General features: G+C 27.7%; 3 protein-coding genes and 1 non-coding gene across 5 annotated transcripts; 2 read left to right on the plus strand and 2 right to left on the minus strand.

Annotated features, from left to right (window-relative positions):
* Positions 1-5,243: 5,243 nt before the first annotated feature.
* Positions 5,244-7,144, minus strand: LOC122516641 (peptidoglycan-recognition protein 2-like). Of its 2 annotated transcripts, XM_043634617.1 has the most exons (5): positions 6,983-7,144; positions 6,607-6,814; positions 5,939-6,057; positions 5,588-5,790; positions 5,244-5,340 (listed from the first exon to the last, which is right to left on the minus strand). In XM_043634617.1, exons 1-4 carry the CDS (start codon positions 7,032-7,034, stop codon positions 5,600-5,602), a joined length of 570 nt encoding a protein of 189 aa, XP_043490552.1. In that variant the 5' UTR covers positions 7,035-7,144; the 3' UTR covers positions 5,244-5,340; positions 5,588-5,599. The 2 variants fall into 2 exon arrangements, with proteins under 2 accessions (XP_043490552.1, XP_043490551.1); XM_043634616.1 differs by having other exon boundaries at positions 5,244-5,790; positions 6,983-7,137.
* A 629-nt stretch (positions 7,145-7,773) lies between these two features.
* LOC122516642 (alpha-ketoglutarate-dependent dioxygenase alkB homolog 4) lies at positions 7,774-9,301 on the plus strand. Its single transcript, XM_043634618.1, has 5 exons — positions 7,774-7,974; positions 8,132-8,257; positions 8,334-8,426; positions 8,500-8,912; positions 8,984-9,301. The coding sequence occupies exons 1-5, from the start codon at positions 7,873-7,875 to the stop codon at positions 9,132-9,134; spliced, it is 885 nt and encodes a 294-aa protein (XP_043490553.1). The 5' UTR covers positions 7,774-7,872; the 3' UTR covers positions 9,135-9,301.
* Positions 9,302-10,057: 756 nt separating this feature from the next.
* Positions 10,058-25,917, minus strand: LOC122516643. Its single transcript, XM_043634619.1, has 9 exons — positions 25,740-25,917; positions 21,999-22,090; positions 18,225-18,413; positions 17,955-18,125; positions 17,234-17,461; positions 11,335-11,523; positions 11,074-11,244; positions 10,729-10,956; positions 10,058-10,385 (listed from the first exon to the last, which is right to left on the minus strand). The coding sequence occupies exons 1-9, from the start codon at positions 25,792-25,794 to the stop codon at positions 10,185-10,187; spliced, it is 1,524 nt and encodes a 507-aa protein (XP_043490554.1). The 5' UTR covers positions 25,795-25,917; the 3' UTR covers positions 10,058-10,184.
* Trnas-uga lies at positions 20,377-20,458 on the plus strand. Its single transcript has one exon. It is a non-coding gene; the product is annotated as a tRNA-Ser (tRNA).
* Positions 25,918-26,541: the final 624 nt, after the last annotated feature.

Genomic DNA, 26,541 nt, shown 5'->3' on the forward strand with positions numbered 1-26,541 from the left:
TTCATTCATTCATTCATTTGTTTGTTTGTCCGATTAGAAAACTTGAAACATTGTTCGTGTTATTTAACACAAACACATTCTACACAGTGCTCTCATCTGTGCGACACTTTATTTCGAATTGAAACATTCGTGTATGTGTATATGTACAATTACGTATACTCATACACATCTACACACATCCACATATATAATTATATATATTTTATTTTGTTTGATAAATACTTAATCCTTTGCAGTCCGACGTCTTCTCATTTTCAACTTCAGTATCTTCACGCATTTATAAAATAAAATTTTGTTTTGTTTTGTTTGTCAATAGTTTTCTAATATTAACGAGATTTGTAATTAGTTTACTTAATTAAATTTAATATTCTAATTTCCTCCACAATATTATTTACGTCGAATTTAATTTATCATTTTATGTTTAAGTTAAACAAATTATCACTGCTAATTCTATATCAATTAATATTTAGATATCAAAGTTAACAAAAAATCTGATCGGACAGCAAAGTATTAATATTTTTAATAATCATTATTAAATAGAGTACTAATAATCAATCCTCTCTATCAGTACAGTACATACGAATCCTTTTAGTATCGATCACAATGATCATATATAGTGACAACAACAAAAATATCTTTTAGTCTAAACAATGGGAATGTGTCGAGTAAACCAAAAATGATGAAAAAAAAAAGAAAAGAATAACGAGAAAAAAGTATATATAAATATTAATAATAATAAAACACAAAAAATAAAGATATCACACAAAATAATTTATCGATCAATCGTTTATGTATTCGATGATCGTAAGAGAGCAATATAATTCAATACTTGTATGATGATAATGATGATGATGATATGAATTACATTGATCGAACATGAGTGCGATCTCTTCGATCACCTAAAATGATTGCTTAAAAAAAATCTATTATGAAAAAACACGAAGGCTGCTCATATAATTATTGTATATAAGAAGACAAAGTTTTACCGCTAGTAAGTTAGGAAAACGAATTTACCGTGAAAAAACAAGTATGATGTGATTTCAAAATGATTAAAGTTATTACCGATGATTTTATTCATAATTATTATTATTCAAAAACTAATGATGACAATGATTTTTTACAAACAAAAATTCGATGTTTACTAAAATACTGATTTTTTACAATTAAAATAGTTTTTCTTTATTTTTTTATTTATTTATCTTTTTTTTTTTTTCAAAGCACAAAGAATGATCAACTTTTTCTAAATCGTTCTCTTCAATTTTTGTTTACTCGGTGCTAATTTATTCTCTTGTTTTCCTCCTTTTTTTTTTTTTTTTTTTTTTTCGTTTCCTCACTTTTAACACTCGCTTTTATTATTAGTATTATTATTTTTATTATTATTATTATTATTATTATTATTATTATTATTATTATTATGATTGTGATTATTACTATAAATGTTCTCTCGAAGATTGTAGATTTTTCATCGGTCAGATACTCTTAAAAACGACGAATTTATATTTGTACGTACGTGTAATGTGTGCGTATACAGTAGAATCATTTCCAGTATATCTGAATGAAATTTGAAAGACAAACATAATTGTTCCGGTTATTACAACACAGTGTTTAGATAATAATAGAGATAAGTTATTCAGATAACTGGAAATATTTCACTGTATATATATAAAAATGTATATTTTAAATCGTCTCCAATGTTTCTTTCTTTTTTTACTTAATTTTACGCGCACGATATTATTTGTTATTTTATATGATTTTATTGAGTAACGATTATACTCGGTAAAATGATATTTAAAAAAAAGAAAAGACGAAAAATTTGGTGCACGTTAAAACCATTAATAATAATAATAATAATAATAATAATAATAATAATAATAATAATAATAATAATAATAAAGCAAGAAACTTTCGAGACGAAATATTAATCTTCACGAAAGAACACGAATAATAAAACGGTATATGGTAATCGATCGATGCTATTGTCAATCTTTGTTTATTGAAGATTGCACATTTAGCATCGATTTTTAACTGGATTCGTGTTGCGATAATATTATTTATGTATTAGAAAGAAGAGATATCTTTTTGACAAAAAAAAAAAAGGATAAGAACAACGTTAGAAAATCCTTTCTTTTTTTTTCATTTCTATCTTTCTATCATAAATATATCCTAATTATTATTATTATTATTATTATTATTATTATTATTATTATTATTATTATTATCATTATTATTATACTTTCTAATTATCTTTTCTTTTCCTTCCTTCTCTTTTAATTCTTTATTTATTGTCAATTATATTATTTCAATAGAAAGAAAAAGAGAAAGAGAGAGAGAGAGAAAAAGTGTGATTATTTTATGTATGAAGGCAAACAATGTGTTGTATTATATAAATAATAATTCGTCGGAGGTTTTTATTTGGCATTAGAGAATGAAAATAAAGAAGAAAGAAAGAAAAACACAGAAAAGAGAGAGAAAGAAAGATAGATTAGATTAGATTAGATTAGATAAATAGATTGAGAAAAGCAGAAGAAGAAGAAGAAGATTAAAAACATTGGGAAAAGAAAAAAAAAAGAAAAAAAGTAAAACCGACAAAACCTGGAGCCTTGTACATAAAACGTACAAAGAAGTATATAATAAAACTATGTTGGAAATCTTAAACGTTAAACCTTAGTTTACTTTACCGTCGTTCGTTTAAGCTTTAATATTTAATTTATTTTATTCCGTTATATATATATATGATTCTTTTATGTTTTTCCCCTTTCTTCAATGATGAAACATTTTACGATTAAACGGGCCTAATAATAATTCGTTGTTTAGCTTAGAATAAGAGAAAAAGAAAGGGTATTACATGTAAAACCGTAATTTAATATCGTCGTATAACGCCAAAGAATTATTAACTTCTTAAAATTAATGGTGGAAAAAATTTTTAAACATTTTCGAGAGAAGTTGGTTTTTTTTCTCCTCTTGAATGATCATTTATTTTTTTTACATTATTTTCCGTTTGTGATTTTGTTCTACATTGTTTTTTTTGTTTCTTTTGGTTTTTTTTTTTCTTATTTCTCCCAGGATTGATTTTGTAATTGATTGATTTTTTTCATTTCTTTTTTTATTTTCGTCATTGTTTTTCGCCTATCAGCGAAGAAAAATCGTGAGAAAAGAAAGAAAGAGAGAGAGAGAAAGACAAAAAGAAGGAAAATATACAAAAGTGAAGATGCAGGATGAATAAATACAAACGACCGACTGACTATGGCAAATGTAGTTAACTTAAAATGAAATAATGTATGTCGTAAAATTAATGAGAGACTTGCAAAGAGGATTTAGAAACGTAAAATTTATGAGAGGACACACTTCCTTTTTTTTTATTTTTTTTTTTCAAAGCGTTCTTTTAATTTTTATTAAAATTATAAGATAAAGAAAGAGCATTGGTGATATAATACGTCAATAATACAATTAATATTATTTATTTTTTTATCATATCAATTTTGAATTATTATTATACAAAATATTAAATTGTGCTTTGTATTCTTTTAATATTATTATTATTATTATTATTTAATGGAAATATCTATTACGATCTTCTCAGATCGTACAAAATATTATATCGAAGAAAATATCAAACTAAATGACACTACCAAAGTTATAAAGAAAAACAAAACAAACAAATAAATATAAAAAGAAACATCATCTATGCACAATTCGTATTACTTGTCAATCATTGAAAAAAAGCAAAAAAAAAGAAAAGAAAAAAAAATTAATACACGACGATAATGAGACGCAAATAATTGTCGCTCAAAGCAAAGCAAAGCAAAGCAAACAAACAAAAAAAGAATGTAACGAATAATAGTTAAAAATTAACCGGATTTCATACATGTTGCTTCCGATTTTCAAGTCTCTGATTATATACATGCGTATTTACCTGTACGTATTATATAAAATGAAACTAAACGAATATTGACCTATGTATCGTTGTTAGAGGCGATATATCTGATATATAGATATATATATAGCTTATGTTAGTAGTTCGAAACCGAGGCCTTAGAATAAATCCCATGAATCCCCCTTTCCTCCCCATCCCCCTTTATATATTTATTTTTTTATTTTTTATTATTATTATAATTATTACTAATAACAACACACATAATACGATTTTATATTTTTAATTCATTTATTTATTTTTGCCCCTGACACCCCCCCCGACGACGACTAGTCTTCTCTGAGATGAAAAGAAAAAAAAAATATATGAGAATAATAGAAGAAAGAAAATGAAGATTAAAATAAAGCATCCTTGGAAAGATTGTTCTCGTAATAATTTGAGATTAACGCGGATTATATAATAATTATCAATTATATTTAATATTGATAATTTAGTTTTTGATGAACACGGATTTGTTTTGAAAATATTTGCCAATCATTTTTTGCTTTCACATAATCCGATCGTGCCCCCTTCTACCCCCTTTTACCCCTTCTACTCCTTCCCCACTTAATTTCTCGATTCGTTGAAAGAGAAAGAGAGATTAACAAAATAATACAATAAAAAACACTTTTTGCATTTGTTAATTAAAAACAGAAGATGATGATGATGATGATGATGATGATGAAAAAAGGTGGTCGGAGATGGGAGTATGTGTACGTTTAAAAAAAAATTAAAAATTAGTTAAGATCGATAAGAAAGTGTTTGCACTGTAATAAAATGAATTGTTGCAATATAGCGATCTATGCGCAATACATACCTCCAAATCGAACAATAAATATATTTAAGTATATAGGCTGTGTGGTTTTATTCATACCTTTCAATCGAGACAATTGTTTAATGCACAAAACAAATTTAGTTTAATATTTAGTTTGTTTTTTTTTTACGACAATGATGGATTCAATTTATATATTTCATCAATGTAAAGTGACAATCGTTTTGTAATTTAATTGAAAGTCAAATTTTGCGTGGAAGATATTTATCTATTTATTTATTTATTTATTTATTTATTAACTGGATAAATTGCATACATAAAACATCTTGAAAAGAAATAATATATAATGATAATTTATTCGAATGATATATTTTTAAAAGATTAGATCAATCATAGTGCACACACACACACACGCGCGCAGCGTGTATTTCTATTTAATTTTACTTTAATTATCATGTAATTTGTATTCTACCCTGATCAGATTAACTATAATTTAATGATATACATAAAATTTGTTATATGTTATTTATTTATTTATTTATTTAATTATTTAGTTATTTATTTAATTCATAAAATATTTATTAATCCCTGTCTCGGCAGGAGGGAATCTTTTTGGAGCCAGTACCCACGTTCGAATAATTCATTTTGTTATTTTTAACTACAATCGAAAATGACAAAATGAAAAAAAAATATACTTATACTCTCTAGGGGTTCTAAAATATCGGTCTAATAATTTATTTTGTTATTTTCAACTACAATTGAAAATTGTAATTGTAAATTTTCAACTACAATTGAAAATAACAAAATGAATTATTAGACCGATATTTTAGAACCTCTAGAGAATATAAGTATATTTTTGTTTTTAAATATTTTAAGTAACAATAACATTGAAAAAATCAACCAACCTACGAAGGGGGTTAGTTTGTTCCACCATGGATCCACTCGGGCCAACTTTCCATTTGTTTGGCTAAACGATACCCAGGACTGAGTGTTTGTGATACTTCTCTAGCAGCAATGGCACGAATATTGTCACGAAATACACCATTAGAAACACCACATCTAAACAATTTATGTGCAGCTTCTACCATTTGATTGCTCGCATTTTTGTCTACAATACAACATAAAAAAAAAGAATAAAATATAATCGAATTATTTTTATTTCGTTTTGTTTTTGTTTTCTTTTCTTTTTCTTCTTCTTCATAGTTAGGGTGTAAAAATTATTTCGCACATATTACATAATTAAAATTATTTCGTACCTTCGAAATTACCAATGAAAGCTACTCCGAGAGAATTTTTATTGAATCCTAAAGTATGGGCCCCTTCTTTGGTCCATCCTGCACCTTCGTAAACATTACCATCGCCACCGATGATGAAACTTTAATCAAATAAATTATCGATTTGAAAATATTTATAATTATTTATGTTAATACGGACATTTATAGTCGCGTGTCAAAACAAATTTTCTAAAAAACACCAAAAAATATTTTATGAATTGCCCTAACAAATTCGTGCCGATTTATAAAATATGAAGTTGAAAAAGTTTATATCGATTTATAATAAATATTTTCAAAAGTATCATTTTATATATTTTGAATCTACGATATCCGATGATCTGAATTGTTCGAACTTTCTAGTATTCATATGCATCATTATTAAAACGTTTTTATTATCCGAACACTGTGTAAACACTTTCCTCTTTGCTTCGTTTATTATCAAAAAATCAACATCGTAGTATACCATTTGTAGAATATTATATCTTTCTTATTGTTTCAATATAAAATTGATATTAAAAACACATTTAAAATAATACTCAATATAACGAAATAACGAAACGGAGGCCATTATTCATATTTTCGTATAATACCCGAAAGGATTAATAAACAACAATAATAATAATAAAATCAAAATTTAAAAAACAACTTACTTATAACCAATATCATTCCAACCAAGCGTGTCCATGTGATAAGATTGAATGGATTGTACTCTTTGTGAACATTGAGATTGTGTGTAACATTCCGGTGTAACAGTATGATGTATTATTACATATGGTAATGGTAATATAAGGTAATTAATACCTTTCGTCGCCCTTCCTCCCCAGGCAGCCTTACTTATTATGTTAGGACAATCGCCATCTAAAAATATTAAATAATAAAAAATATCACATCGATAAATTATTACAAACATGTCGCAATAAGAGTGCACTAATTCATTTTATATTTATAATCTTTTATAAATCACTTTAAAAAATCTTTTAAACTTGTTTCAAAGTGTCTCAAACTCAAAACAGGTTTCTTACTTACTAGTATAAGACACATGAAGTATTAGAAAAATGGCTAACAATTGTACGATCATTTTTTATATCAATTTCCTTTATGTGTTTTAATAATTGTTTCGTTAAATTGTAATAACCCACCACTCGATGATACTAAGAGTATTTTACGGAAGATTGAAAATTGAAAGAGTTATATACAAGTTTAAAAGATCAAAGGTCAGAGATAATGATTGACGCAGTAATAGTTTTCAAGTATTTGTAATTCTGTAAGTGATAATTTCTTGGAATATTATCCTCATATATGCAGAAAATACTTTATTAACCGGATGAAGATAATATCATAATATTTATTGAAATTATCTATTGATTTTTCATTTTGAAATTGTATATAAAATTAAACGTAATAAGTGGAGGATTTTAGATAAAAATAAACATTAAAGAATATACGAGTACAATAAAAAAATGACTTTTGATTTTTTTAATATTTATTAAACATTACATAGATTAATCACGCATACATACTTATGCAGTAAGTATTGTTTTAATTTAAAGAAAAACTTGTATTTATGAAAAATAGAGATCATACGACCATAAAGTGAAACAATTTGCATCAAAGGTATCATTTCTCTCTCTCTCTCTCTCTTTCAATTAGAATTTGATGAGAAATTATATATAATAAAATTATATACAAATATATTTTTAATTTCTTCTTTTCTACATTTTTTGTTTTCAAATTGTGTCACTCAACGTTTATGCTATTACCTCACAAAAATTTCAAATTTGCCGCCTAATATTCTTATGATGGCAGGGTGACGTATATATGTATTATGTAGTAAGTAACCTAACCTGTCAAAGAAATCTAATTTGATTTTTTAACCTCGTAAAAATTTAAAGACAAACTTGTGTATTTTTTAAATAATGGAGACCGTACGTCCATGTGGTTGTAAAGGAATACGTAGTTGCTTGATTTGCGAAGAAGAATTTAATATAAAAAAATTGAATTTAAAAGAAAAATTACAAGTAAGCTATTACTAACCAAGATTTAATTATAATTGTACTTTATCTTTTTTTTAGAATTATCTTTTTCTGATTTATTTATTTGATAAATTCATTATAATGTTAAAAACATGTAACATCTTATTCATATTTACAATCCTAATTTATTTTTTAATTGTAGGAAAAATCCTCTTATGTTTATTGTCCGTACTGCGATAAGGCATGGCCTGGATGGGATATAGAATTGTACAAGCAACATCCTCATCACGAGGGACAACCAATAGATTATCCAGGCGTTTTTATTCAAGTAATTTTGATATAAAAGTGATCACATTATGTAAACGTGTATTATTCTGATATTTGATGATTTTTCTTTCGCGCAGTTGGATTTTTTAAATACAGAAGAAACATCGACTTTAATGAAGTTGCTAGATGAGTTACCGTGGGAGCCATCGCAAAGTGGTAGAAGAAAACAAGTGTGTAAAAATGTTCACTATAGTTAACATTAATTTTATCATTTGTATTAACTTATTAAACATTAACTTTTAGAATTTTGGTCCAAAATGTAATTTTAAGAAACGAAAATTACGTTTAGGTACATTCAATGGATTTCCTAAGATTACAGAATTTGTACAAAAGAAATTCAACGAAGTTCTAATTCTAAATAATTTTCAAACGGTAGAACAATGTACTCTTGAATACAATCCAAAACGAGGAGCTTCTATTGATCCCCATATAGATGATTGTTGGATATGGGGAGAGCGTATAGTCACGGTTAATGTCTTAGGTGATTCCGTATTAACGATGACACCTTATACTAAATCGATTACATGTTACAATCTAGATTGCATAGAAAATTATTCTTCCGAAGTTGATACGAAAGTAGAACCACCACAGGAAGACATTGTAGTACGTTTACCTATGCCAGCTAAATCATTAATGGTTTTATATGGACTTGCGAGGTATATTTTATCAAACTTCTATGCAATATTTTTAACGCATTAGTTATTTAACAATACAATTATTTTTATAGATATAATTGGGAGCATTCAGTGCTTCGAGAAGATGTAACGACAAGACGCGTTTGTCTTGCTTACAGAGAATTAACACCGCCGTATCTTAAAAATGGTAAACACGAAAAAGAAGCATCTGAAATTCTTGAAAAAGCAACCAATTTTTGGTAACAATTAAATAATACCATTGAATAGCGTATTTGCAAAACAATTTTACTGTCGCATTATCACAGTTTCATTTTAAATGTCATGTGATATGGAATATAGCAGCTAACAAAAGAGGTATCAAACGTAAAGCAACAAGATTAAAATAAAAGTTATACAATGGAATATATTAATACAGTACGTGTGAATTTTTATATTTTATTTTATTCGTCTCTTTGTTTCCTTACGAACTAATACCATGATGGAGAGAAAAAGTGAATAAGTTGTAGAAAAAAATTTATTCTCGAATTAATTACAATATATCTTATACATGGATGACACCATCAAAATTTAAGTATTATAACTATGAAAAATACTTTCCCGTAACAGTTATTTAATTGTTTATTAAATAATACTGTTACATTTGTAGATTTTTATTATAGACAAGAGACAAAAAAAAATCTTGTATAAACATTGCGAAAATGTGAGCAAAGATAAATTCAAACGAATGTTTAATTTATAATTAAAAAATGTCTATTGTCTTTTTCTATGTATATATATATATATACAATTCGTGAAAGTAATATGTATTATTTTAACGTGACATCTATATTCTATTTAAAAATTGCTCGATAGTCTAATATTAAATATATAAACTTTGGTATCACATTAAATTAAACTCGCGTTTATTTAAATACGAGCTTGGGTAGAGAAATATACGTATATTTATTAGTTATTAAATTACTTTCTCGTTCTCAACAAAAAAAAAAGATTTATAAAATTTGATATGATTTTTATTTCGTTCGGTTCGGTAGAACTTTGTGTAAAATGTTATTGCTAAAAATTGTGTATAAGATTTGTTTCGTTAATCTTACGATTGCAATCAAAAAGAGCAAAGAAATAAAAATGAAAAAAAAAGAACTACAAATGTTTATTGTAAAATAGACAACTGATAGAAAATACTGATATCTTTATTTTGTAGGATAAGGATCGATCGTGAATAATAAATCGTCCTTTTGATATACCTCTAAAATGGCACACAAATAACATATTTCGCATTAAATGGAAATTATAAGACTAGCAATTTGCAGTGCTTTTCAATGGATAGTCAGGAGACTGCATGTATACAACAGGGAAGGTTGTCAACGGATCTGCCTTTCCAAGAGGTTGATAACCGTTTACGATACTCTCTCTCAATTCCCACTTACGTCTTTCTCTTTCTGTCTTTTGTCGTCTGATGGCTCTACCCAACATACACGCGAATACTATTCCAGTCAGCTGAAAATACGACAATATTTATATTACAAATAAGTTCATCGAAACATCTTACAAATGATTCATCGAATTTCAAATAGTATTAATGATAAAATACTGAATAATATATGAAAGAGAAAAATTTCAATGTAACATTGATGAATCATTTGTAATTACCCTGTATTATTATACCAGACAATAGGTGTGGTAAATCTTTTTAACAATTATATCAAATATCAACCTTTCGCACTATGATTCAACACGCAAAGCTGTATATACCATATTCGATATTATATTTTATGGTTCTCATGTTTGGGCTACAAAACTTATAAATATAAATATGTATCTTGTTTATATATTAACCAACCTGAATAAGAGCTATCGCTATAGCTCCTGTACCAATGTAAAGTGCACTGCGATGAACTATGATGGAAAGTCTGCTCATGCAGCCTATTTCATAAGGAATCTTACACATAGTGTTATTTCCATCTAATTCGGTAATTCCACAGCAGGAGTTAGGTATACCTTTGTCGTTTTCTTGATCAAATTTAATTTCATCCCAGTTGTATCTACTATTATAGCCACAACAGTGTAACTGTAAATACAAGTACAACGTGATTACATGTATATTAGAAAAAAATGTTAATTCAGCTAATTAAACTCAAGTTCTTTATTGTTTATAGATTAATCGTCGAATCATTAATAATCTTACCCTGGATTGCATGAAATTAACTGCATCTTTAGTTTCTTTATTCGTATTGTATTCATGCATTGTGGTATTGATTTTACTCTCCAAAAGATCTTTCACTGTGTCTTGTAAAGTGTACGCTGCAGTTGCGGCAGACAATTCCATCACCAAGACAACTGTTAAGGAAACAGCAAACTAGGGGGAACAAAAGAGATAAATATTTGCACAAATTTATTCGATCATTTTTAATGAATTGTTTTTAGTAATAATATTTGCAATACTTACGACAAGAACCATACAAGTACTTTCTCGAAGAGCACCGCAACATCCGAAGAAAGCAATTATAAAAACCAATATGCCAACTACGATTAAGAGTGTGGCTGGTGAGAAGTATCTGGGATCCAAGAAATGAGAAAAATCTTCGTAAACGGCATAGATCGTTGAACCAACCGATATTATCATTACACCCGTCAACTGAAATCAGTAATGAATTATTATTAATTAATAATTAATGTAAAGTTTTGTTTTTTTTTTATTCGAAGACACGTGGATCGTCGAATTTCTAGTGTTGATTAAAATAAAATCATACGTGTTATTTTTTCATTTTAAAAGATTTCTATAAATCAATATTGTATCATCATTGAAAATACATCGGAGCGTTACGTTCATCGTTTAAAAGAATGCTATCATCGTTGAAAGCGATAACGTATCGCTGATTACAATTTCCAATCAATGTGAACCAATCGAGGTGTTAATTGTTAATGCGAAATTAAATAAATATTTTATTAAATGTTTTATTAATTGATCGATGATGTTTTTATAATTAACCAAAAACCGTGTCGGGGGGGATTGTAAATATTATAAAATTATGTAAGAGAATTTAAAATAGAATCTTTGTTTTTTTTTCTTTTTCATTTTTTCATCATTTACTTTAAGCAAATTTAAAAAATGTTTCGATATGACGTATTTAAGAGATCGATTTAATTATACCGCACATTAAGAACATTCATTTCTTGAATTTGTTCTTTTTCATATATACTTTGTGAAAGAAAAATAATAGTTAAGGAAAAGAGATAAAATAAGATCATCTATCCGATGACGATTTACCAGAAAACATTTTGTTTTCGTTCGACATTAATACGTGGATCATAAAATTATCTCTACTGATAAACCGTTCTTCGTGTCCTTAAATATATAATCGATGTTAAATATTTTTCTTGGAATGATTTTTAATCTTGATTGATATTTTAAACACGTTGCAGACAAATTGCACAACATTTCGAATTTGATATTACAAGTGAAACTAATTTTTATTATTTACAAAATTAGTAACAAATGATAAGTAAATTTTAATTTCGAACAGAAAACCTTGATATTTGTAACTATTTAATTATAATAATCACATCTCTCGATATTATAATCAAATAATTATCTAGATATAAAAATAATGCAAAGGAAATATTTTCTCATTTTTGACACGTAATATATGATTAATACGTATAAATTTATTATTTAATAATTAATTAATTTATTATTTAATTACGATTAACGTATAAATGATTAATAATTAATTTACAATAAGAAAATAATAATTGCAATTGGTGTCGCCATTCAATGAAACCTGACAGTAGAAAATGGCGGCACGATTATATATATATATATATAAATGAACACACAAAAAAAATATTAGGAACGATAAAAAGAGTTAGCTGGTAAGTAAAGTAAACTTTATTTAACCTTTCTTATTTCTTGCTATCAAATGAGAACGAATATCTCGAGCAGATATCTTTGAACGTCATATTATCTTACAATTAGTTGATAATTCATTTGGTATAACAGAATTTACACAAATCGCGGATAAAGAATTGTACGTAGAACGAATATTAAGAAAATTAACAGATTTAAAAAAAACAGGTATATAATAAAAATATGAAAAGTATTAGATAAAATTTATAAAAAGAAAAAAATGGAATAAATTTTAATCTCAAACGTCGCGACATACAATAAACAACAAAATATAATTTACGTATTACTCATCGGACTTGTGTGACTATCATTTTTTTTCTTTATTATTTTTCTTATCGCAAATTGCACCACATTAAAACTTAACGTTTTGGTAAGGAAAAGAAAAACAAAAAGAGAGGAAGGAAAAAGGCTATAACAAAATATTTTTTTCTTGAATTATTATTATAAGCATCGCAGGATGTATATGTGTTTTTATACAATTAACAACGATGCAATCATATTTTTCAGAACGTCATAATTTGAAACAAATATTGAAAATCCTCTTTCTATCGTTTTAAAACATTAACTGCGTTCTTTTTTTCTTTCTTTTTCTCTCTCTCTCTTTCTCTTTTTTATTTTGCTATTTTTTTTTGGATTATAACGACGAAGTTTTATGCACCGAGACGTATGGTTTTATCAAAATAGCTTTGAGTTTTTTTTTTTTTAGAAAAGCTCGACGTTGAGCTCAGTAAACATTTTTTTTGTACGAAATGCATTGGACTACAACAGTTCATAGAAAGAAAGAAAGAAAGAAAATAAATCGTCGGTTTATTTCCTCGAATGAGAAAACAATGGTGGTAGTAAATGGATGGAGGAAAAAAAAAAGATCAATAATAATGACAAAATCTAAGTATTTATTCTACGAATTCGTTCGTTCCTTGTTTCCAAAAAAATTAATTAACACTGACGAAAGACGTTGAAAATATTTCTTGAATATTTTTTTTTTAATTTCTACTGTACGAATATTTGAATTATTAACTATATACATAATTGTACGAGTGGAGGGGAATGTGTGTGTGTGTGTGTGTTAAGTATTATGTAAATATAATTAAAGACATATATTTCGGCATTAAGAAGTAAGGAAAATTTCAAAGGTTCAGTTAGTGTTACACTCAAGGACAAACGAGACGATCAATGAGGAAAGAAGGAAGAAACGATCGAACGTACGTATGTATAGTACTACTACACATATATATATATATATACACATATATATATATGCATATGTATTCATGCATCGATGTACACATTATGCATGTAACTACGTATTCTCTAATTACAAAGTATTCCTATTAAAAAAAAAAAAATAAAGAAAAGGAAGCGTGACCAAAAAAAAAGAATGACAAACAAATTTCGCGCACGTAAGATTCTAAGTAAAATATAGTATTAATAATTATAATAATAATAATAATAGTAATAATAATAATCGAATAAAATGAACGCGGACAGGAAAACGAATATGGACGAGGAAAATTTTTCAAGGTCAAGTATACGAAGTTAGCTTAAAAAGAAAAGAAACAAAATGAAAGAAAAAAACAATATGGCTTCTTTCTTCTTTTAAACCAAATCAAAATCAAATCGGAAATATATGGTGTAATAATTTGTTAAATCGTAAGATTAAAATAATCATATGTAAAATTCGTGTGAGCGTGCGCTTATGCGTGCGAAAATGTAAAGAAAAATAAAAAAAATAAAAAGGAAAAAGAAGCATTATATGTACAAACCACAAAAAGTGAGTTGACAGCGCAAAGAAGATATTTGATGCAACGTAGGCCAACATCGAGATGTGTGGCCGCCATTTTGGTCCTCTTCTTAAATTCAGGTAATTAATAATGGTCCACAGAGAGAGAGAAAGAGATAAAGAGAAGGATTGATATAAAAAAAAAAATAAAAAAATAAAAACAAAATCAATATAAATATATCAGTTATAAGGAAAAAGAGAGATCCGTGCACTTCCACGCTCGGAACAACACCGACTGCTGTTGCTTCTTTCAACTATGGCAATGACTATGTTATCGTCGAGGAGGCTATTTTGCCTCGCCTTTTCGACGATCGAGCGCCTCCTTCGATATCTTTCCGCACAATTGATAACACACACAACACAACCAACCGCAAGAAAAAATTCATCTAGAATTAATTATACATTCTTACAAATAGATATTAATATAATGACATTATAATGTTCTACGTGTGTTTTTCTTTTCTTTTTTATTATATTATACTATATTTGAATTTGTTTTTCTTCTTCTTCTTTCTTGTTTTTTTACATTCGTCATTTTTTTTCTATTTTTTTTTGTTATGTTACAAAGTCAAGAATCCTGTCGATCCTGTCTGTCAAGGATCACATCGATTACAACCGTGTATATACCTGTTTTCAACCTAACTTCTCGATTACATCAGTTTTTTTTAATGTGGCTTCTAATGGAACGTAGACGTAATACTTTTGCAGTGTCGTAATTACCTACCGTGTTCAAAGGAAACGGAGAAGAGCAATAATGTATGCTTCAATATCTTATTCGATATCAAATTATATGTTGGAATGAACATCCAATTAATGGTTTTAATGATTCATTTTCATTTTATCCATTAAAAAATAATTATTTTTTTATCTCGTATATATATATATTATAATATATTATAATTGTTTTTAATCTATAATAAAAAAAAACACGTAAAATAATATATTATTATATTGTAATTACAGTTTTATTTTATAATATAATTATATAAAATTATATTTTATTATTAATACACGAGAAGAATAGGGTATATCAAGTTTTATAATAAAACGTAATATACATCGTATTATGTTGAAAGGTTTTGTGTAAGGAAACCGCGCTATCAGGTGCTAGAAAGATATACGCGTATTTGCGAACAACTACTATGATCCATTGATATCAGTATACATATGTTATACTTGTATGCATGTATGCGTTATCGTTAAATGGTTCGCGTATGGTCGAAGATAAGTAAAGTGAGTCTCTCGAGTAACAGGTGGATTCAAAAGTTCTTCATAAGTATCAATCTTTCTTATAATGAAATACCTAATGAATTTTATCGAATTTTATTCTATACGTTTTTTTATATACTTATGATTATTTTTTCTTTTTTTTTTTTATTTCAATGAAACACACACTAGTAAAGTTATGATTTTAAGTACACGCGAACTAACTACGTCATTATTTATTCGTAGACGAAATAAATGATAAGGTGTGCATGTTACCTATAAGCGTGACAAAGAAACACGCGAACTTTCTAGTAAAAAAGCAAAAGTTTCATTTTTTAATCGTCATCTATGATTCATACATTCTTTTTCTTTTTGAAAATAAACTGACATAGTTCTATTCGTCATATATATATATGTTAAAATTATTTCATAACAACGCTATTGATTTGGAATAAAATATTTAATTTAATTATATAATTATATTAATAAATATTTAATTAATTATAATTCCAATTTATAATTTAGAATAAAATGTACATTTTCTATTTTTTGAATAGGTAATATTTATTATGTAATATAATGCAAAAACCGATGATTACGTTTATATTTAATTTATATTTTTGTTTTGTTTATTATTAATTAAAATCAATAAATAAATTTGTTTCTAATTGTCAATCGTTAGTTGAATTTCACATAATCATCGGCTCGTACGTGTACATATATATACGTGTGTGCATAAAAATAGAAAAAAGAATTGGTAAATATGATTTTTATTAAAAATCTATAGAATCGTCCACAATGGACGTTGACATTTTTGTTTTACATAAGCATTACAACACACACATCAATTTTTTTAATTATAACAATAACTTACTAAATCGTTGCCAAATGACGCTTTTTTCTTTTCTATTGCTTGAAAACACAATATATATATATATATATATATATATTATATATATGTATAATGTAATAATAATAAAGTAAAAGGGGAGAGAAGTGTGTAATATAAAACGATCGTACAACATGTGTAACTATACACGTATAAATCGATCAGACTATTTAAAAGAGGAAGAGATTACTTTTATGTATACGCACATATACATGTATATATGATAGTATATAAAAGTATATAAACGAGAAATCTGTTGAAGTCTCGTTTATGATGGAAAATTTAAATCTTAATATTTTAAATGGAATTCATTGCTGCGTCTTATTTAAGATATATTTTTTATTTCTTTTTGTTGTTGTTGTTGTTATTGTTATTGTTGTTACTTTATACACTTTCGTAACTATTTCTAATAGATCGTGCCAGATAGATGGAAAAAAATATGCCTATTGCCTGTAATCAAATTTTATTTTTAGTCATTTATTCATTTATTTATTTATTTATTATTTCATTAATTAATAAAAATAAGAATAGAGTCTTTAATAACTAATTAGAAAAAGATTTACCTGAATAAATGCGATACCAAGACCAACACCACCTAGTTGCACAGCATGTGCCTTGATGTATTGTTCGAACGTGTATTCACATCCTTGCTTATGAACAGTGTCCGCCGTATTGTTACAAATACTGGAACCAAACTGTCCATACTTTGTAGCACAACAACTCAGCGGAAGATCGGTATTGTTAAATTTGGCCATCCAATCGGTGCTATTCGTAACACCGCAACATTTAAACTAGAATTTGAAAGAAAAGAATTTTATTGTTTTTCCTTCGTAGGATAATTTTTTGATGACGCACATCACCTTAAATATTACAAATTAAATATTTTAATATACGTTTATGTTTTTTTTAGATTGTATCTCTCCATATACAGAGTTATATACAAGGTTTCCTGTAATCGGTGGTACAAGCAAGCAAGCAACAGCAGCAGCAGCAAGGAATGATTCTACATGAAAAATTAATTCGAAAATATAGAAACAAATTTGTTCATGTAAACAATTGGTTTAGAGAAAAATAAGTTTGAAAATTTGTCGAGTATACCGTACACACTACGATTATAGGAAATTCTGTATATTTTAATATGTTAGTATATTAATTATCATATATATATATATATAATATTATTACTATTATTATATAAATTATAATAGTATATACATGGGAATTTTTTAATTACGTATATATATATAAATTAACATATTATAAAAATAATAGAAAATACATTACTTCGCGTTGAAGTTCGTCCCAGAATTTAGTAATCTCTACACTCTCGTTATACCTCGGTATAGTAGCTTTCATCTTGTTTTCAAGAACTTCGCCTGCATCTGATCTCAGAACGTAACCAGCAATTCCGGCAGAAAGTTCGAGTATGAAAATAAATATTAATAGACCCGTGAACTGTGAACAAAAAGAAAAAAAACATAATTATTAACGTTTCAATTTATTCGATAAGAAGTTGTAAAAGTTATTGTTTTTTTGTTTTGTTTTAATACTTACGGTAAGCAGCATGCAATAATTTTCTTTCACGGCACCGCAGCATCCGAAGAAAGCAATGAAGAAGATAATAATACCGATCGCTATCATCAACGATGGTACCGACAAATATTTATTGTCAAGGATGTGATTGTAATTATAATAAACCGTATGAATAGTCGTACCCAAGACCAGGAATACTATTCCCGTCATCTGAAAATAAATAAAATTCAAAAATAAACGTAATGCTTCTTGTTAACTAGTCTCATCGACGTATATACAATTAAAAAAAAATGTAAGAAGAAAGATTATATTAAAAAATAGATACGCACGAGTATTCATATTCGTCGTTAATAATAATAAAATAGAAAGAAAAGTTATAACTTTACGATTGTAATAAATTAATATTTAAGCGGATAAATATTTTCCCTATATTTTGATTTAATGAATTAATTAATAAGATATCCTGACACAATTAAAATTTCCATAAATGTTATATAAATATTAACTTTACATTTCGCACAGGGCCCAGCGAAATGTAGATACAGGTCTGTTTTTATGAAACAGGCTCAAAACTTTTCAACCTACTCACGTAGCTATATCTAATTTATAAAAAAGTAATCATTTACGATTAGATAAATTGATTAAAAATATATATTACATACATGATATATCATAATGATTTAAAATACGATAATACGAGACTCTTTTTATTAATTTTTCTTTTTGTTTATTATAAATTACGTGGAAATATTCGCGGAAGTTATGCGAGCAAAGGTGGCGTAACCATTGTATTATATTTTACGAGCTCAAACATTACATCGTTAATAGATTCCAACAACTTTTATTTATTCAATGTGTAACGAGTACTGTTAATTATTTAATCAAGCGACACTCACAAAATGTTCCATTTAGAATCGTTCGCTTTTCAATTAATCGATAAAATACTAACATAAGCGAATTCTTCTTCATTCTCTTTCTCTTTCTCTCTCGTGATAGATTCTCGCCATTTTAAAATTGCATTATTTAAATTAGCAAGAAAGTGATATTCTCTTTTTTACAACTTAATCTAATTCACATGACTTAGAGTGTTGGGGACATGTTACTGATCATTTATATGGCTTCTTTACCCCCATTTTCTCTGTCTTATCTTTTTCTTTTTGCTTTTCCTTTTTTTTTACTATTTAGAACTATCGTTAACAAGATAATATTCATATATACACCCGTTAAGCATACGTGTGTATGTATTTTTTAAGAACAAGTTTATATTGTTTATCGTGATATCGTAGACTAGACAAAAAAGAAACTTTTCTTTATCGTTAGATTAACTAACAAAAGTTATTTTTAATGATGTAACGAGGAAGAAGGAAAATTTCAAGATTTTCAACGATCAATATTTTCGACAAATATTAACGTTTCATCGAATAATTATTGCTCGAATCATAATGGGGAAAGTTAGAAAAAAACGAGCTTGATATATAAATTATCATATGCTATTTCTATCTTCAATAATACTTCAAATGTTGAGTCATGCGACCAATCAATGTTTACAATATCATTTTTCGAAGAAATATATCAGGTTTATCAAGGGAGAGAGAAAGAGAGCAAAAAATAATTATAGGTTAGAATTTTTCAATATAAGTTGAAAGTGTTGATTCTTTGTTTACCAATGATAACATTTCTTTTTGACTACGCCATCTTGCTTTCGTGGCAATTAAGTATTTCTTATTTATAATGAACAATGAATAAATCTTTCCCTTAATCATTATCATTTTCAGTCCCTCTTTCTTGTACTGAAAATAGTTTTGTCGTTGACAAACAAACAGAAAATAGAAACATCTATTATTCAGATAACCTATAATGAACTAGTAATATTCTGATGATTTGATTAACATTTCTAAACATTATAAAAGCATTAATAAACGAAAATGCATCTTGACGTAAAATTTAATAAAACGTAAAAATAAAAAAATAAAAATGTTCACGTTATTGATTTCGTATAAAAAAAAAAAAGAAAATAATTGATTAATTATCAAATTATTGATTAATAATTTATTCGTACGAGAAAATTTGCATAACAGTACGTATTATTTAAATGCGTTTATTCGATGTTATATAAGAACACAGTTGGTCTTGAGGTTGCTTTTATACCGAATAAGACAAGCAACTCACATGAGCTGCGGTGTCCGAGCGGTTAAGGAGATGGACTTGAAATCCATTGGGTTCTACCCGCACAGGTTCGAATCCTGTCCGCAGCGAAATTTTTTTTTTTCGATTTTTCTTTAAAATTCAATTTTTCTCTACCCTATCTATCTTATCTGTTAAAGATAATATTTTATTTATATTTTTAAACCGTAATAAAAATATATATATATATTCCGTTATATAAACATTTCCGTGCGCGCGCATGTAGATACGAGAGTATAAAAAATATCATATAACTTCGAAAAGTTTAGACTAAAAGATAATTAAAAATAAAATTATTCCTACGGCAATATTTTTTTTTACGTAATAAAAATGACCAAACTATCATAGATGGATCGAGAATCGATCGACGCCGAAAAAAAAGAATAAAGAAAATGAAATCATCGTGAAAGTTTCATGCGTCTGATAATTTTTACGATCTTTCGCGTAGCCAAAATTTACCGAGAACAATATTAAATAAACAAACTACGTCACTCGCGCGAATAATCTTCGCGATATTTTAAATCGAACGTTAAAAAGAAACAAAAAAAAAGACAATCTTGAACGTTTCCATCTCTACGTTTGCGTTCTCGTAACATTGGCTGCATCATACCGTACCGTGTGTTTTCAAGAAAATGTTTAATATGAAACGAAAAATATGGCGTTTGGTGTAGCGAAACCGTATAGCATTAAAAAATAAAAAAAAGACAGGAAAAAAAACAGAAAAAAACAGAAGAAAAAATAAAAAACGAAAAAAAGATTTCTCTTACTATATATATATATACACCTTCTGCGAACAAGAGTCAACGTCAGAAGACCGGTTTTCTTGGTGGTAAAGAGTTAACCTGGTATTCAGAATCTATATTTTTTTTTATATTATTTCTCGTCTTTCTCTTTCTTTCGTCCCGTCTTTCCCTATTTGTTTTTCGTACACGCAAGAAAAAGAAGAAAAAAAAAAGAAACAAAAAAACAGAAAGATTTCGATTTTAAGTTTTCAAAGTTGGTTACATGAATCGATGACGATTGTCTCGTAAGATGAAAATATTGATAAAGAAGAAGAAAAAGAAAAAGAAGAAGATAAGAGAAAAATAAGAATGAGTATAGAAACGAAACGTTAAGACGTATTTTCCACATGTGATTCATACATTTTTCTTTCTTCGACGTTAGAAGTCGAGAATAATTTTTTTAAATAGCGACAGCAGCAAAAGTATCGGTTATACCACCATTAGCAACAGCAGCTAGTGCAGCTGGTGCAACGATCTCTTTCACCTTGAGAAAGAATAAGACTAAAAAATATTCGAGATGCAGGAGGAGTCTTCGGCGTTTGACGTACTTGCTTACACATACATATACACTCGTTGTACATATATATATAAATATATATATAATATGTGTATATACGTCTTCTCGTACTCGTGGCACTTCCAATGATATATATTTCAGAGAATTATTGCGACGTATTTATCTATTTCTATCTCACTCTACTTATTTATCTATGTCTCATTCATTTTCTCTCTCTCTTTTTCTTTCTCTTTTTAATATGCACTTGCACTAAAAAAAACCACTTGCACGTATTTATCGGCTAAATCCCGATCGTTCACACTCAAAACTTACCACAAAGGCTAAATTGAAGATAAACATAAGGTACTTGACGCATTTTGAACTAGCCGATAATTTCATCGATGCCATTGTGTCGGCGATGTTACCTGTGTAAGAAAATAGAAAATAATGTAATGCAAGATATATCGTGAATGTAAAAAGATGGAAGTTAAAATGGAGAAGAAGAACAAAAAAAACTTATCGTCTTCACCGAGTCTAGAATACTTGGATATAACAGAAAAAAAGGATAAAAGAATCACGCTTACTTTTTCTTTTTTTATTTTTTTTTCTATCTCCGTTTCTCTCTCTCTCTCTCTCTCTCTTTCTTTCTTTTTAACCGAAGTGTCTTGCTGATGGTAAGAATATACACTGATTGTGTCAGAAAAGTATAAGTAAAAACGAGAATGAAACGATGATAATCCCGCTAAATAAGATACTATCGATAGCCGTACATTGGTCAAGCGAGAATGCTCAACTGCGCATGCGCACTCGCTACGTTTTATCCGATCTTTCACGATTACAACCGAAATTAAACGAACGATTCTAGTAGAACACGCGGGCTTCCTAAGCTTGTTGTATGTATGTACATCACGTAACTACTTTGTGTCTTTCTTTTTTGTGTTTTAAATTATAATATATATTATTATTATTTGTGTTTTTAATGAGAGATGTTTAAGAACAACATACATTTCGTTGATGGAATAAAAAGTGAAAATGTTCGTTATTAAGGATAAACTCGACAATGCAATAATTGTGTTCATGTATGTATATTTGTAATTTTGTTAATTTTGTTTTTGTTATGCGAAATTTTTATTGTTTTTTTTTAAGTATGCATTGGTATATGTGTGTAATTTAAAAATTAGTAAATTAACGAAAAATAGAAATCTGCCATTATTGACAGTAGGTAATTTTCAAAAATAGATATCTACTGTTACCGATTGTTGATAAATTAAAAGATATAGACATCTATTATTATAGACAGGTGATAAAACAGGAATCTATTATTACCTTTTATAAAATGAGTCTAATATTAGTATAGGAATGGGCTTTGTACGGAGTTTTCGCATACAAAAAAATTACTAATATATAAGGAAGGGTTGATACGAGGTTGAGAAGAAGGGTGAATTAGTTAAAACTTATGTTAGTTGACAAATTTTGTTAATGAATATATTATTTCGGATCTACAAATTTCTCTTATCTTCCGCCATTTTTTATTGCTCTTATAGATCATTTTCGAGACAACAAGAACTGAAAAAAATAAATAAAAAATTTTAAACCTTTTTAATTTAAATATAAAAATTTTCATCGCGTATAAATTTGATTTATATGCATTGTAGTTAGCAGATTTATTATATTATTTATATGTTTTGAAATAACATCTACGCGTGTAACCGAGTTATAGATATTTGTTACGAGTTAGGAATAATTTATCGTAGAAAACACTTAACATTCGTACAATCCTGATACCCAAGGGGAAAAAGCGCGTGCGCGTGCATCGAGCACGCATGCACGTTTATACGTTGCAATTATGTAAGGGTTTGCAATGATAGGGGTCTTTCTGACGTGGCCGACATTGCCTAGGAAATTTTCTAAGCCACGGCATGTTGCGTGTAATAGATTAGTTCTACTTGGTGTTTGGATCAATGCCATTATGCTATTAGTTACTAAATACAGGACAATGCATTTAGATATCTGATTAAAGTTTTCTTTTAAACAACTTTATATATATATAGAAGAAAATTCGTATTCGATCCAATCCATTATAGTAATTTGACGTAGACATATTGAGTGTCTTGATTTAATCATTTTATATTTAATAATAAGAAAATTGATTTGACAAATGTGGGCGCTGATTAACTCCAAAAAATAAATTTGTATTACCTGATGACGCGAACATCTTTGGTCACATTAGCAACAATAGTAATTTCTTCATTCGAATAATCTTTAAATTAGAATTTTTAATAACACTTACTAAAAATATATACACACGTATGTATATATATATACATATATACGTAAGAAAAATATCTTATCAATATAAATGAATCGTACACTGAAGTAATTAACTACGTAATAATTTTAACAATATGTCCGACGTAAAGAACCATACTGTGAAGTTGCCGTTTTATTAATATATTATGATCTCGATATTATTTATACCATATCTGCATTTTTAATCTGTATCATGAAATACCAAATGAACAATATGTATATTAGTATTAATATAATCGATGCTAATAATACTCATAGAATGATTTAAATACGTTTCAATCAGGACAGATTACTTTTCTTTCTTTTTTTCTTTTTTTTTTTCGGTTGATATCGAATTTCAACGAAGCTTAACAGTTTCCTTCGTGTTAGAAAAGCGAAGCCCCTGAAAATGAACGTTCTAACTAACGTCTCGGTTTGCAGAGAGGGAAAGATGGAAAGAGAAAAACAGAGAGAGAGAGAAAGAGACAGAGAGAGTGAGAGAGAAAGAGTGAGGTCAGTGAATTTGCTGTCTGCCACCTACGCGAGGTCTGCAATTAAATTAAAACATACATCGTGTGTGACGAGAACCATCATATAGTTTATTCTCTTTTATCATCGGGTGCATCGTACTCGATGCATACGAGTTTTTCTTTCATCATTCTGACGGTTCATATTCGCATATGTGTATATGAATATACCAATGTAAATTTATTTATTTCATAGCACGAGAAGAGTCCTATTAACGCTTTTCGATGTATTTTTAAAAATTATTTTTTTCTTCGTCTTGCATCAAACTAACTTTAACTATTGAACTTTTTATAAATTTGTAAGAAAAAATATATTTTCTATTAATATGTACGTTTTTCTTCAGTACTGTATATATATGTATATATGTGTGTGCACTTAATCACGTGGATTCTTTTTTTTTTTTTTTAGAAAAGTTTTCCGAATAGATGAATTCGAATTGTAGTAGATGTATAATTTCTTTTTCTTTTTTACGAACAATTCTATCATCACTTCAGTCGGGAGTTGGGAATATTATAAACAAAATATACAAAATATAAAGATAAATATTAAGGAGACTATCTTGCGCAAAAAACGAGAATACAAATGCTTGAATTTTCCTCGAAAGTAACAGCTGTTCCTGCATAACTAACGAACGCGTAAAACTAGGAAGGTGTACACAACTAACGCGTACAGGGTGTTTCAAATGTTTTTCTATAACTTTTCTCATAACCTATAATCATTGATACATATTTAAAACTTCTATATTTGCATAAATACATTTTCATTTTATTTTCTTTGTTGTATTCACATAGCCGATTTTTTATTATTATTCTTTTACGTGTCATTTGGAAATAAATCATTTCTCAATGTAACGTAACTTCGGTTCAATGGCACTTCCTTATTTCTGCGTTACGAAGCTCGTTAGACCAATCGGAAGGACGCCATGAGTGACCGCGAAATTCAATTCGTTCGATTCGGGACAAGGGTAAATATCGAGAATATTATCCATCTATTTTACAGACTGGATGTATATTACTTAAATGCATATATATATATATATGTGTGTGTGTGTGTGTATGAAAGACACAAAGTAATATACCATTGGTAAATGTTAGATTTAAATCGATGTATCATGAAAATGGGGAAGGGTGAATGAAGGATAAGCCATGGGTGACGAGGGACGATAAGGTATCCCTGTGTTAAAAAAAGAAAAAAGCAGAAAGAAAAGAAAAAAGGGCAAAGGGGGAATGACAATCGTTCTTTTCGAACTATACCCACCTCGCATAACTAACTTACGTGTATATATCGTATATATATACACGTTTTTGTACATTTGTATGCGTACGTGCGTGTGTGTGTGTGTCTGTACGCCGTGGTAATTGTTAACCAAGGATCCTATTGAATCGAAGTAGGGCTGCCACGAACCAAGTCCACCCTCGTATAAAATGATCAACCGAGCCCTTCGTTATTTTTTTTTCTTTTCCTTTTTGTTTTTTATTTCCCCTTAAAATAATAATAACAATAATAATAATAATAATAATAATAATAATAATAATAATAATAATGATAGTGATAATAATCAAATGTTTCCTGTATTTTTGGTCTGGTCGTTTCTCATTCCCGTTTACGATCCAAACGAATATACAAATTGTTTTATTTCTTTTCTAGACAAATTTTCTATTTCAAGTTCAATTAAAATAATGTTAAACATACTTACATACTTTGTCTGTTTTTTTTTCATAAAGAGTATTAAAATTCGAGAGAAGGAGAGACAGATAGAGGAATAAAATAAGAACGTTCGGGTTACGTTGATAATTAGCTGAGTCGCCATGATGCATCTTTTACCGTCGAGACAGTCCTCAGCATCTCATAGGTGCGCCGTAGTATAAAATGGCAGGGCTGTATATTCTAAGACACAACGTTAACGATAATACAATCAACAACTATAAAAAATCATTAAGAAATACTTTTGCAATTGAGTTTACTTCGAAAGCGTCGATAATCGTGATCGTTAGTCATAAATATTTCAACATCATGCATTTAAAATCAATGATTACGGATCGTTGCACCGCACAATGTC

This window comes from Polistes fuscatus, unplaced genomic scaffold, assembly GCF_010416935.1.
Source record: "Polistes fuscatus isolate 324 unplaced genomic scaffold, CU_Pfus_HIC Scaffold2, whole genome shotgun sequence".
Taxonomy (NCBI): Eukaryota; Metazoa; Arthropoda; class Insecta; order Hymenoptera; family Vespidae; genus Polistes; species Polistes fuscatus.